The sequence below is a fragment of the Falco naumanni genome, chromosome 1, assembly GCF_017639655.2.
Source record: "Falco naumanni isolate bFalNau1 chromosome 1, bFalNau1.pat, whole genome shotgun sequence".
NCBI lineage: Eukaryota > Metazoa > Chordata > Aves > Falconiformes > Falconidae > Falco > Falco naumanni.
The window spans coordinates 117,895,842-117,909,401 of record NC_054054.1 but is presented as its reverse complement, the minus strand read 5'-3'; the positions used below and the strand labels follow the sequence as shown (position 1 = coordinate 117,909,401).

At 50.7% G+C, this 13,560-nt stretch overlaps 1 protein-coding gene across 4 annotated transcripts in view; it reads right to left on the bottom strand.

Moving 5' to 3' along the window:
* MYOCD (myocardin) overlaps positions 1–13,560 on the bottom strand; it is a 102,690-nt gene that overhangs the window by 19,640 nt on the left and 69,490 nt on the right. For 3 of the 4 annotated variants that reach the window (XM_040580647.1, XM_040580664.1, XM_040580656.1), the window contains exons 2-3: positions 6,828–6,893; positions 1,714–1,769 (exon numbers count right to left, since the gene is read on the bottom strand). In XM_040580647.1, coding sequence (XP_040436581.1) covers positions 1,714–1,769; positions 6,828–6,834 — 63 coding nt within the window. In that variant the 5' untranslated portion in view covers positions 6,835–6,893. The remainder of the gene's footprint in view (positions 1–1,713; positions 1,770–6,827; positions 6,894–13,560) is intronic. The other variant, XM_040580670.1, reaches the window with a different exon arrangement.

The window sequence follows — 13,560 nt, the reverse complement described above, 5'->3', positions numbered from 1 at the left end:
TTCCCCCAGTTTATTTTCACCAGCACGATCCCTCGCTTGGGCCACGCGTAGGTTTGCCTGGTTCCTGTGCCAGGTCAGAGCAAGCTGGTGTCTGCACCCATACGCTACTAAATTCTCCTGATGGATATCCAACTAATCCTCAGATCAGGTCCCGACTTTGCTGTCCTACAGCTGTGGCACTGTTTGTATTGAACCCAGCGTTCACGCTGTGTTAGCCTGACTTTCTGCAGTGAATTCAATTCCTTTTGACCTTTGCTGTTTATAAGTTGTATTTGTGTCGCTGGGGTGCAAATGGTGGAGAAAGACTTCAGATGTGGGCTTTTTAGTGTCAGCTGCAGCAGAAGAGCTTTCAAAACATGAAAATGTTTATTGTTATCTGCTTTCTGTTTGCAGAAGATCGGTTTGGAGGAATATCAGCTAAACAACAAATGCCATTGAGTAATTATCTGGAAACAGCCGCTGCTCCTTCCCTGTGACAGCTCTAAGCAGGGCATCCTTGCAAAGGAGTGTATGTTTGTTATGGGCTGTGCTCATTAGTGTCTTTGTTAGTGTGCTCCAAAAAAGCATGCAGTTTGGGAGAGACTAGACCATCCTTCCCTTTTCCCCAGGCAACCAGCCAGTGAAAGCTTTTGAAGAGAAAGACAAAGAGACAGAAATGTATACTTAGACTGTAAAATATATGACACTTCAAGGATACTTTGGATTGCTTGAAATTTCATAAGCATACTAATTTTTCAGAGTCATATTGTATTCCTTATGCTAGCCGTTTATTACCGCAGCAGATTTGGGGCAAGTGATTTGGAGTGTGTTTAAGTTCAGAAGAGCTCTTCTCCATATTTCACAATCATTCTTCCTTGCAAAAGTCCTTTTCTGTGTGGCTGCAAGCACGTTTTTGCAGATTAACGGAACAAACTCTTGTGTTCAAGCAAAACCTGCATGACTGACTGTTCGCTTTTCAGTGGACATCACTGCAGATTGGCCAAGGCTGGGTGGTGGGCGCTCGGAAAGCAGCGTGATTTCCCAAAAAGTGATCACATCGCAGTGTTTTGATGTGTTCTGGAAATGGCCACTTATCTTATCTATGCCTTCAGCAATATTTAGGGAAGCCAGAGCGCAGTTAGATAATGGGGCTGGTGGGAGCCTGGCCCACTTAGCTGCCTGGATGCTGTGTGCCCTAATGGCCAAGCTGCACTGCGGAGCTAAAAGCCAGGCTCCTCTCTGATGACAAGTGTGAGCTCCCTAGGGACTCGGTGACAAAGGACATCTGCATTCCTCCTGCACACTTGCTAAGTAGTTAGGCTCCTGCAGTCCTCTTTGCTGCTGGCCCTGCTTTAACCCCGCTGCCTTGAGCAGCAGAGAGCCACCAGCACAGCAAGGAGCAGGCTGTGGACCTGGCCGGAGAGGGGAACAGCACCACGCTCTGCCCACAGCCGCTGCTGAGAGACAGGGGCTGCTGTAAAAGCCCACAGCTCAGGGCACGGATGGCCCCTCTGCCCTTTTAAAGCTTCCCTGCTTGAAGAAGGCTGCCCCAGAACCCTGTCTTGGCCCCACCACATCTGGAAGCAGGGGACATGCCCTGACCCTCATCCTTGGCCACAGAGCCTGAACGGAGGGTGCCCGAGGAGGGGACAGTGGTGGCAAGTGCTTTCAAACCCCGCAACTCATGCACAGCGAGCCCACGTGCTCCCTCATCGGAACGGCTGCAGGAGTTACCTTGGCTCGCTCCAGACTTTTTCGCTGTTCATGGAATGCGGATGGGCTTTTCAGTGCTGCAACAGGAAAGAGAGAGGAGCGGTCAGCACAGGAGCAGAAGCAAGCAGCCACCAGGATATTCAGCAACAGCATTTTAATGAGTGCTATAAAAATAGCGACACAAACTAGCTGTTCTCTTTATTGCGCTGACTAAAAATAACTCAGGAAAGCTCTGGGAAATCCCGTGCTCTCAGCCAGCCCGTGGCAAGAGAGCAGGGGGGACGCGGAGCACGGGGAGCGCCAGAGGCACACGGTCAGGGAGTGGGTGCAGGCTTTGAAACGTAGTGCTCCGTGGGACACGGCAGAGAGTGGATGTGGCTTTTCCCTGAGTGCTTCCTGCAGGTCGTGGAGAGCACCACAGCCCCAGAAGACAGATCTGGGAAGAGCAACAACCTGAGAGGGGATCTCAGCTGCAAGGCAAACCTGCACCTGACTGAGGGCTGAGGCCAGCAGGAAAACCGAAAAGACCTGCCTTGCCCCCTGGGGCCATGTGAGCACTGCCTCCAGCGAGGGTATTTCAAGGCCCCCCAGCTGTGGCTCTCTGTCCCTCTTCCATCACTGACTACCCCTCTGTCTCTCACTGGGCATTTGTCCCATCCCCTGCCCAGAAGCATGTGTGACATGTGGCAGGCAGCTGCCTGGCCAGGTACCAGACAGCAGACCATGCCCCCAGCATCTCCTGACACCAAGGAGGAATAACCCAGAGGGGCTCCTGAAAAAAGGCCAGTGAACCCTGGCTCTTGGACCAGTGATCACCAGTCCATGGAGCAGTCTGCACTGGAGTCATGGAGAACCTTGCGCATTTCCTTGTTTGGTTCAGCAGAAATAGGAGCAGAATTTGTGTGGTGAAGGGGTTAATATTTCTCAGATCCTGCCAAAAAAAATTTCTGTCTGTGTAAGCAGGCAAAATTAACTGTTACCATCAGGACAGGGAAGGGGAAGGTGTCCTGACCCACAAAACCAGTCTGCTACAGCTCCTTGTTTGGCACCAAGAATTCCCTTTCCACCTTCTGAATGGGACCCAACAGGGGCAGAAAGTATCTTCACGCAGGACATGTTACTCTCCATCAGTCTAGAGGTGGATAAAGAGAAGACTGGGGGCAGATAGGAACTGTTTGGGGGGCCTCTGAATTGGCTGTCAGCAGGCAACACGCCGGGCAACCCCCATAACCTCCGGTAAATCACGATAAAACACAGAAGGCACATTCCTGCTCCTAACATTTGGAAAGCAGACACACAGACAAGCTAGTGTTACGGTGCCATGCTCCGGTGAGCAGCCGTGAGGACTTGTGACAGCTGGTTTAATCAGAAGCAAAATAAAATGGTGCACACGAGAAAATGAAGTTAGCAAGAGAGATGACTTTTACAGCCCTGCTCACTGTGAAGTCCTGCCACTGGGAGCGTGCTATGGGCACTGACCAAACACCATGCTATTCAAGAGGAAAATGTTGCAGAATTTAGTCATTTACCAAGATTTTTGCAGGAATTATGTGGATGCTGCAGCTTGTATTAGTCTGCAAAACAAATAAAGACATCGCTAGTACTGGTTCTTCAGACAATTTGTCAGGGGATGATGTGTCAGCTTGAAATGGCTGAGGCTCTGGAGGCAACAGGGCAGAGCTGCTGTGCTTAGCATTGATAACCTTGGCACTATTGCCTCTGCGGTTTCAGTTAGAGGATGAGGTGCTGGTTACAAGAAGGTCTTTACTTCAAGCACAGCTATTTCTGCAGCCCATCACGACAGGGGGAACCTTGCTTTGAGGAATCTTTGATCCTGCAGGCTGTCTCCCCTTCTTTTTGGGTGGGTGAACAGGATCTGGCTGGGGTCCAGGGCAGGCATCTGTGTGGGTCTAGAGAGAGGGTTCCTCTCTTCTCAGCCCTACAGCCTGCCCTTCTGCAAATGACTCCACATGCTCTCGATTTAAAATGCTTTTGCTGGGTCTGTACCAGTTTCACTGGGACAATAAAACTGCCTGTGTTGTTGCATGAACTGGAAACTTCCTACTCAGTGAGCCTGAAGAGTGGGGCAGGCTTTGCTTTCACCTGCACTCCAATGCATCAGGAACGTGGCTGTGTCTCAACAAACCTGGATCTCCCCTTGCTTTCAGAGGATCCTCCATACACAGTCACAGGGCTGAAGGAACTCAGGGGCTGCTCTTGCCTACCAGTCTGCGCCTGTCTTTATTTGTAGACACTTTGTCAGTAGTGTTGGTTGTTTCGCCAGCCAGTTGTTCGATTTACTACCTGAAAACATCAGACAATCAGAGTCCAGCTTTGAACCTGAAGTCTTGTGCAATGCTACTGCTCCTGAGCATCCTCCTTTAGGCAGTTTCCTGCCTTCTCCAGTGACGGGGCATCTGAAGGTTCCACATTTCTTAGAGCAGCATCCAGGGGAGTGTGAACAGAGCTCAGGTAATGCAATGGCATTAATCTTTTCCAGTCAAACCAAACACAAACCGGGCTTCGCTAAGGATATTCATCTCACTGTACTATGCTCGGGTAACACTGATACTTCTCCTTGCGCTACGCTCTTGGATACCCAAAACCAGACAGTTTCCTAGGACTTACTCCAATGTTTCATGCTTACTGTGCTATAGCTGTACTGCTGAACAGCTCAGGAGGCTCTGCATATAGTCACCAACTCCCCCTCCTACCAGGGTTTGTACAAGACCTTCAAGTCTTCTGTCCAGTGGTATTCTGTCACTCTGACCTTCCGTCTCTCTTTCTGGTCTCTTTATAAAATGGACCAGTAGGAAAAAAAAGTTTCTCTGACCTGACATTATACCAGCAGAAAATGTATGCAATGAGTTGAAAGCAATCCTTGTGGAGAATACGATGTGCAATGTGGGGCCAAGTGCACGCTCCAAGCTGGGAACCAAACCTGACTCTCACCGGGGAGACCAGCAATGCTCATCTCTTCTCTTTCCAGAAGGGCTATTAACTATTGTAGCTTACAGCCATATGGGTTCCTTTCTTACCCTCCTGCCAGGCATATGAATCGAGATCCTGTCCCGGTGCATCTCCCAGAGCCCACCTCTCCTCAGATGCGGTGGTTCCCAGAGCCAACAGGGAATGGGAAGATGTGGTTAAACAAAGACTTGTTTTTCATAAGGAATGACTGCACATGCTCAAGTCATGGGGAAGCTGGCTGGGGCTTCCATGTATTAAATGCTAAATGTCTGACACTTCCTCCTGAGGTCAAATTCAGCAGTTAAGTTCTTCATGTTTGTTTTTATAATGGCAAAAGTGCCTTTTCTTCTATTACTTTGAGTGAGTGAACTGTGCTCAAGCTTCCCAAAATGGCCTTCTTGGACAGAAACCAGACTGCAAAAATGTCAGCCTACAAGCTGGGAGTGCAAAGAAGCTGTAAGGAACAGGAAAATACCCTTCAGTTAGTATCAAATAAATTTGGCTTAGTATGTGGACTGCAACATGTAAGGTTTAATTGTTAGGTGCCACGTGTAAAAGTGCAGTCGCACGCACTCAGCCTTGCGGAGCCGTGTCAGGTATGCAAACCTCTCAGTCGGCCCTACTGCTCCATATGTGTGCAACGGGGCGTCCTGCACCTTATCTGAGCATGCCCACTTGTACGGAGTAGACTTAGCAGTTCAGGAGATGTTAGACATATTTTTTGCCCACTGACTGTATCGCCAGTGTTTGCAATGCTATAACAAATATCACAATATTTTGCTTAAAACTCCAACTCCTGGAGTCTTGTGATGAGAATGCTTGCCCTTTGGTGGCAGGCAGCATAAAATCTGCACGCTTAAAGAAACAGAAGAAAAACTGAAAGCATGTGCATTATCAGTCTTAAAACTGTGTGATCATTTTGACAGTCGTGATTTTTGTCATCCTGCTCAAGTTTACTTAATGCTTGATGCTGGCAATACTGTACTAAGGAGGCATCTGTTGCTGGCTACCTTGATACGATCCTTTAGGAAGGCAGCTGCGTGAGGAGGGCAGAGGGATGGGCAGGGTGCAGCAAGCAGTGCCGGAGCCATGCTCTTAGCGAGTTGTCGTTCTGTTGTTTAGGCAAGAGCTGCGTCACAGCCTTCAAGGTCAGCCAGAAGAGACAAAAGTGACACAGCCTTTGGAAAGTTGTGGTCTTAGCAGTGAACCCAAGGGGCCCTTGATGAGACAGGAAGGATAATCCTCTACCTGGGTCCCAGGTCACAGATTCATGCACATGGAGCTGAGCTAGGTCAGGGTGGAGTTATCCATCGAGCAGGGCTGAGCTCCCAGCACCATTTCTCTGGCAGTGCTACAGGATTCATGATGCACCTGCAGGTGCAGAACGGGGGCGTTTTCATTCACTCACTTTTTGGGTTCTGGCACCTGGCTGCTGGTCCTGAATGACTACAAGGTAACGCTGGCCTGGAGCTCGTCCGTCAGGCATGGATGCCACGTTAGTGAGGGCGAACGTGGTCAGCGAGGGACATCACCCATCAGTCTGCAGCAGGGAGGCCCAGGTAGGATCCCACTGGCCTCAAGCGTGCCCTGACAGCTCTGCCCTGTGGAGTCCTGCCCCGGCACAGGCACAGATCTGAACAAGCCTCACTCACCCCGGGGCTGCCTCTCCTCACTGGGGCCAAGCAGTTACCCTCTCTTCTGCCACAGCTTCCCAGAACAGGCCCTCTCCACCTTTTCCTCCTTCTGTCAGTCTGAGCCTGCCACGGAGACTCCTGGCTTTTACAGGAGGACACGAGATTCTCTGCCCTTGCCTACACGACAGCTGTGTGAGTCTTCTTGTTGGATGTGCTTTTCCTGCTACAGTGACCTCTGGGACAGGGAGCTATGCAGCTGAATTTCTGGATGGTGTAAGCTAAGCATCTCTCCTACTTCAGTTTGAGAAGCAGCATTATAACCCAAGCGGCAAATGCTGGGCACTATTGTACAGCACCAGGGACCATAGTATTTCAACAGGGAAGGAAGCAAAGCCCCCCTGGTAGCAATCTGCTCAGAGCTGAGTGGGTCTGAGCAGGCAGCTGGTGCCACACGGTGCCCCAGCAGTGCCCAGGATGAGCCCAGCCCCTCTGAGCCAGGGGTGGGTGAAAAAGGCAGAAAAAGATACTCACGTGGCATGATGCCTTGGTCTGCCAACTGCTCACGGGTCCTCCTCTGCTGAAGCCGTAGCTGTAAAACTGTGAGAGAGAGAGAGAGTGTCAGGGAAGGATGCAGGATTTTACTGAGGTGCTAAGACATCTATCTGGGACAACGTGTCGAGGGATCTGTGTACGGAACAGAGCTCTGGCACTGATCCCTGCTGCTGCTGGGTCAGCCCTGGCGGAGCAGAGAGCTGCAAGCAACGGGGACTGCCAGGGAGGAGCTGCGCAGCCCGCACCTACCCTGTCCCCACTTTTGCAGGCAGATGAGTGGGGCAGGGCTGGTGCTGGTGCAGGCAGTGCCCTGGTGCCTGGGGCAGACTGGTCCCTGCCTGGCACCTGTAACAGCAGCCTCAGGTGACCACGGCTTTAGCTCAAATAGTTACTCAGTTCTGAACTCTGAAGCTGGGAGGTCCTCCCTTGCCCCAGCACTGTGGATTGAGCAAGGCTTTCCAACTCCACCACCCTCCTGAGAGCCTGGCAGCACATTTCCAGCCCTGCAAGGCTTGGCACTAGATGCAGATATGCTTAATGTACCGAGGGGGATGCAGATGGTGTGGTGAGGAGAGATTAGTGCCACCCCTGTATGAACCCAGCGCTCCAAGGACCTGCAACCTCCAGTATAACTTCTTTTTGGAAACAAGGCACTGGCAGATGGGAACGAACCGCTGATCAGGGTCACTAAGTGCCACAGTGGCATGGGCTCAGCTACAGAGCATCAGTTAAACATCTAACAAAGAAGCACCTCTCTATATTTACAGCACGTAACGACAACCCACCATACACCTGCAGCCTGCCTTGTGCAAGGCTACAGACCTCTGTGTGGCCCAGGACTGCACAAATTAGTTCATCCCATCACTCAGCTAACCCTGCCTGAACTTTGAGTCAGTAACATATTCTACACATACTTTTTTTTTTTTTTTTTTGCGAATTTGTCTTCAAGAATATAGACACGTAACACAAGATAAAACATAAACCACACTTCCATATTTTCCTGCTGGAAACTCAGTACAGCTTGCCATGAGGACATGTCTCTTTCAGAGGTCACAATACAACTGCATGCACGTCCCCTGCCTGCCATTACAGCCCCAGACTGCATCCCCTTAGCTGCCCGGAGAGAGCTGGTATTGGAAGGGGAAAAGAGGGAAGAACAACTTTTTTGCCCTTGGGAGCAACCTGCTGAGCTCTGTCAACAGCTCATGTCTACAGTGCAGCTTCCCTCGGATGTGGGATGGAGCTGGACAATAATCCCTTCCAGAGGAGTCTCCACAGCACATGGCTCCCCGAGATGCCATTGCCTGTGACTTTTCCGTGTCCTCGGTACAAATCCTGTCTCACAATTCACAGCAAATGTTTACTGAAGGCCTCACGTGAGACAATGAACTCCTGCCAAATTCCAGCACTTCCTGGGACACCAAAGACAGATTCTTGCAGTAAGGGAAAAACGTCACCTTCAGTACCCAGTAAAGTCTGCACGCGTGCTGCTCCCCTCATGCCAGAGTGAAGCTGGTGGCTATAAGTCACTGGCAAACCTTGCTGCCAGGGAAGTCTGTAGCCCTCCATGGCTCCATGGCACCACCCCCAGTCAGTGCTGGTTCTGCCCCTGGACACATATTTATACCCTTGCACTCCAGGTATCTACATCAGACCCAGTTTTCTGCATCTCCTTTACAGGAGTCACCCCCCTCAGGGGACCTCAAAACCAAATTAGACAGACTGTGCTTGAGGAATGCCTCTTTCATCCTTGACTATAGAGGCAGTTTAACAGTAACCAGCTCGTAGTAGTATCTTACGCAGGCTGAGGTGGACCACGGTTTCTCTGTGTGGAACCTACTTTGTGATCAGTCACGATACTGGACAACCACGGAGAGCTTTGCACTTCTGCTGAGGAAGAGATGTACCTTTACGGAATAGGGGACCTAACAGAGGTCAGAGACTGTCCAAGAATAAAGATTTGTAGCTCACCCAAGAATAGTTCTCTACTCTTCTAGGTCGTGGTCCAGTGTCCCAGGCATTACAGCATCTTGCTTTAAACTGAGGCAATTTACACACAACATCCCATCTTCAAATGGGAATCAGAGACAGCAAAGACTTCTAGAGCCATATACAACACCCTGCCAAGGACACGGCAGTCTGCCCCATCTAGCTGTAAAACATCCCAAGTGAGGATGCTCCATCACTTCCCTCCAGAGCTCCCACATCTGCCAAAGTTTTTGCACCATTTCAGTCTGAGTTCTGACAGAGCCAGGCCAAGCGCTACACCACACCCACATGAGCCAGGGGGATGCTATCCATCAGATGACCATACATTCAAAGCCCACATTCTCTGCTGCGTCTGCTTATTTCACAGCCATTCTTAGCAGACAAGTAATTTAACAGCCTTAGAGCATGGTCAGCTGTCAGCCAGGCCTGTTCAGAGAGAAAGGAGATGGCACAAACTCCCTTGAAGCATAGCTTGGAAGGTGATGATGATTTCCGGTGTGGTGACCATAAGTTTCAGCATCAGTCTTGATGCAAGAAGTGCTGAAAACATGTAGGTTTCACTGACACAGCTCTCCCTGTGCTTGGATGCAGGATCAGCACCCAGGAGCCCAGATTTCCCAGACCCTGCTGCCTTCCAGCGCCCAGTGCACTGCCCAGGGGAGCTGCCCCACCACAGGTGCTCCTTTGCCTCCTGCGCTAAGCACCGCAGAGGGACCAGCACAGAGGGGACCTGATGCTGTTTATTTGTGTAGGGAAAAAAGTGTCCAAAATGTTTTTCATGTCGACAGGCTGTGAACAAGCAATGCCACAAGCTGGTCCGAGCATGAGAGCTAAGCAATTCCATGGGCGAGTGGCTACGGGCTGGCCATGCGACCTCCCACAGACACGTGGTTCCTCTTGGGCCATGCTGAGCTGACATCCCGGCCCATCCTTAAGCCACAGGGAATTAAGGAAAAGTTTATCCAGCCTTGTTTGTTGAGGTCATGCTGACAGAAAAGGTGAGTGCAAGCGCTGGCCATTTCCAGGAGCACTCCAGGCTTGATGGTTGGAACAGTTATTTCAGCTACTGAATATTCATCCAGATCTGGACCTCCTCATGCAGTAGGATGCATGCCTTGACTCCCAAATACCACCTCTATGAGCTTCTAAAGTCTGCTGCAAAGCATCTGAAGAAACATAGCTGTGGACAGCATCAGACCGTAACACTAAACATCCCCGCAGGAACAGGTAAAGCAGCCACTACTTTCGGCAGCCTCCAAGTCAGTGCTGTAGCTTGCAGCTTGGCAGACACCAACTCAAGGCCTGCACTCTTCCCTTACAACCAACAGTGCTTAAAAACAGGGCTGGAGGAGCCCCTGGCATCATCCAAACCACCATCACTTAGCTGCTTCTTGAAGGGGACTTTAAATCTGTCGAAGCTGTACCTGAGCCCCGCTGCATTCCTGTCCTCTTCCTCTGCTACACGTCTGGAGGTCTGAGCTCTGAGTGCTGCCTGTGACTCACTTTGAGGATACTGTCATCCTCCACATATGGGAATTATTTTCTTCCTGAATATTCTTAATTTTTTCAAGGAAACTGCTTTGCTAACACTTCAGAAGAACATTTATGTTACAGAGAGTGATGGCTGGAGCACCGATGAGACAATCTTGGTCCGACACCCCCAGCATACTTGTTGCCTGTCTGTATCAGCTTGAACAGTGAGAAGTACCCGCAAGGCAGCAGTCACACACACTGGTCACCCTGTGGTACCAAGCTCTGAGAAGCAGCCTTGCTTCCAGCAGCCCTGCTCCCTCCTATGGTACTCCATGACGAGAAATCCCTCCCCAGATGATACCAGGCATGCCAGAGATATTCCAGTGATTTTGCTCATTAACTTTTTCTGTTAGAAATAGTTCTCTTTTCTATGCTAGCACCAAGTCCCATTGAGTGATACAGCTTCTAGAAACCTGTGCAGTGGGGCTGTGTCATCAGTGCAGAGAAGACCTCCTGGCATCAGTCGTAACTGGCTCTAGTGGCCCAGGCTCTGAGCACTGCCCATGACTCGCCCTCCTCCCTAGGAGTTAACCTCAGAGCTTTAGGAAGCTAAGAGGACAGCTTGGGCCTTGCCTGGCCTGGTGATGCACTGGAAAAGACACATTCAAATTCCCTCTCCGTCCCCAGAGCAGGCAGACCTGGCCTTCTGCTTCAGTCTGTGGGGTCACTTTGAGTCCAATCCTCAGCAGACAGTCAGGATAGGAATTTTATCACCTGCATCAGAGCATCCCCCATGCTGGGGCATTGCCACAGCACTCTCAGTACCATCCTCTCTGGGGAACTGGCTGTTAAACAGCACAGGGGGCTGAGCAGCACGGAGGCATGTTGGCCAGGGAGCTGGGGAAACTGCCCTTCTTGCAGGGTTCAGGACTAGGGCAGCAGGCAAAGCCACAGCTGACCTGACCTAGTGTTGGTGATGGTCTGTCTGCAAGAAGGAGGCTGGTTCAGAGCATGTCCAACACTTACGTAGCAGCCAGAGCAGGTTCCCTGGAAACTCTGAGGCTGCACAAGGTTTTCTCAAGCACTCAGCCCAGCCCTGCAGCCGAGGGGAGCTGCCCAGGTCTATCACTGCTTCTCAGCTTCTGACCCAGCATCTGTCCCTGTCCTTGACCAACATCCTGGGCACCACCACTGGCAGCATGAAGCACTGGTCCACCAGAGCATCACAGGTCCTCCTTTTCTGGAGCTGCTGTTTTGCAAAAACACCTTGGCCAAGCTCCGTTCTGAGCCCCTCCATGGCGCTCAGCCCCTCTGCTCTGCCAACAGCCAGGTGCCACAAAGTGATTTCTCTGTAGCATCACATCTCCAGGCCCATGTTATCCTCTGACAATGTGGCCTGCGTGGGACCCCTGTGAGCAGAGATGAAGCTCAGGCAGCCACAGCCCAGCTGAAAATGGCACCGCTGAGCTGGGACAGCCGTGGAGAGCCCCGGTCAGTCCTCGCCCAGCTGGGCACTGCCTCGGCCTGGGGCCCAGCCAGAGCAGCTTTATTTCCCTCTGCCTGTGATGCTCAGCACTTCAGAGGTGGGAGCCTTTTGCCTTCTCCCGGGCAGATGTGCTACAAATTCGTGTGTTAGCCAGGAGGTTGCACTGCACCAAATATCTCATCTACACTGGTGGGAACAACACATCTAACCCCATGTCCAGGCCTGCAGGTGCCTTAGAAGACACGTAGGACCACACCTGGCTAGCAAGGAGCCCAGACCACCACTACAGAACAACCAGCTGTGAAATTCCACTGAGGGCTGTGTTCGTCATAATGTGCAACCTCAACCCTGCCACGGTCCTGAGAACAGGCTGTCACCAGCCCTCCTGAAGTCATCCCTTCTGCACCCCCAGGAGCAGCCTATACATCCTCCTCCAGCACAGCAAGGTGTGTTTCAATCTGTGCTATAACACCTGCCTGGCTGACACGGAAACATATGTCTGTCAGCTAAAATACCAAGGTATAAGATGCTGGAAAAGCAAAAAATCAAGCACAAACTGATCTACATCAAGTCAGTGTTTTACAAAAGCTTCATGAAATAACAAAACAGCGTCATCAGTCACAGAGAGGCCAGGGTTTGAACACACACACTGATTGTGAACTATACAAGTTCATGATCTGAGAGAAAACACATGTGTGTGCTTTATCTTTGGACACCAGAAAAATGAAAATAAAGGGTCTGCCAAAATGCCTGGCCTAACACCCTACCAAGACCTGCTCTCTTCTGCCTTTGCTAACCTGCTGATTTTGGTCCAAATCACTCTCTCCACCAGAGGCAGGCAGAGTAAATTCTTCTCCCATCTCAACCAGCTTCATTCAAGCCTGATGTGTGAGCATGCAGCCCTTCCTCCACAGGGCCAGGCACGTCTTCTCTGCAAATTCACACCCATGTGTCCACAATTAGGTCTGGATATTACCCCATGTCAATCCATGCAGAACTGTATTTAGTGTTAAACTTTCACTTCTCACCAATTATCTGAACTACCACTGATGTTATGCAGATGTTGGCCTTGCAAACTCTCCGTATGGCTGGACAGAAAAGGACAGAGTTAAGGTTAAGTCTGCATTTGCCAGCTTTGTTTGCTCCGTCTGATGACAACGCTTCTCTGCTGCTGGAGTACAGTTGGTTTGTGTTCAAAGCAGGAGAGCACTTCACATAAATGATCGTCTCTGGGAAGAGTTAAATGTGTTTCTGGAACAGCCCTTAGATGTTCTAGTTGATTTAGTGCAAACCCATTGATAACTGGAGCACATGGGATAGCATGGCAGGCTTGAAGAATCATCATTCCTGCAAAATTTGTCAGGATGACCTCAGATCAGTATATTTATCTTTGGCAAAACAGACAAAATAAACACACGCAGAAATCCTCGAGGAAGAGAAGGGGGAACCTGAAGGCCTGCAGCATGCTGCTGCTGGTTTGATCCGTCTCCTCTGGAGCGGCTCCCAGTGCCCTGCACTGGGGAAGCTACCATCTCGCCATACTGCAGTTCTGCTGGTCCTTCACTGTGGACCACTGGAAAGAGAAGAGCAGGAGAAAACACTGTGGGGCTCAAGACAGGATTACTGGGCACTGTGTGAAAAAAGCTGCTGCCTCCACCAGCTCAGCCTTTCCTGGACAAACTTTCTTTTTTTTGCTACCGATGCTGCCAGATGGAAGCAAGAGACTGAAAAGCTGACCCCTGAGCCACTCTAGGGGGCACATCT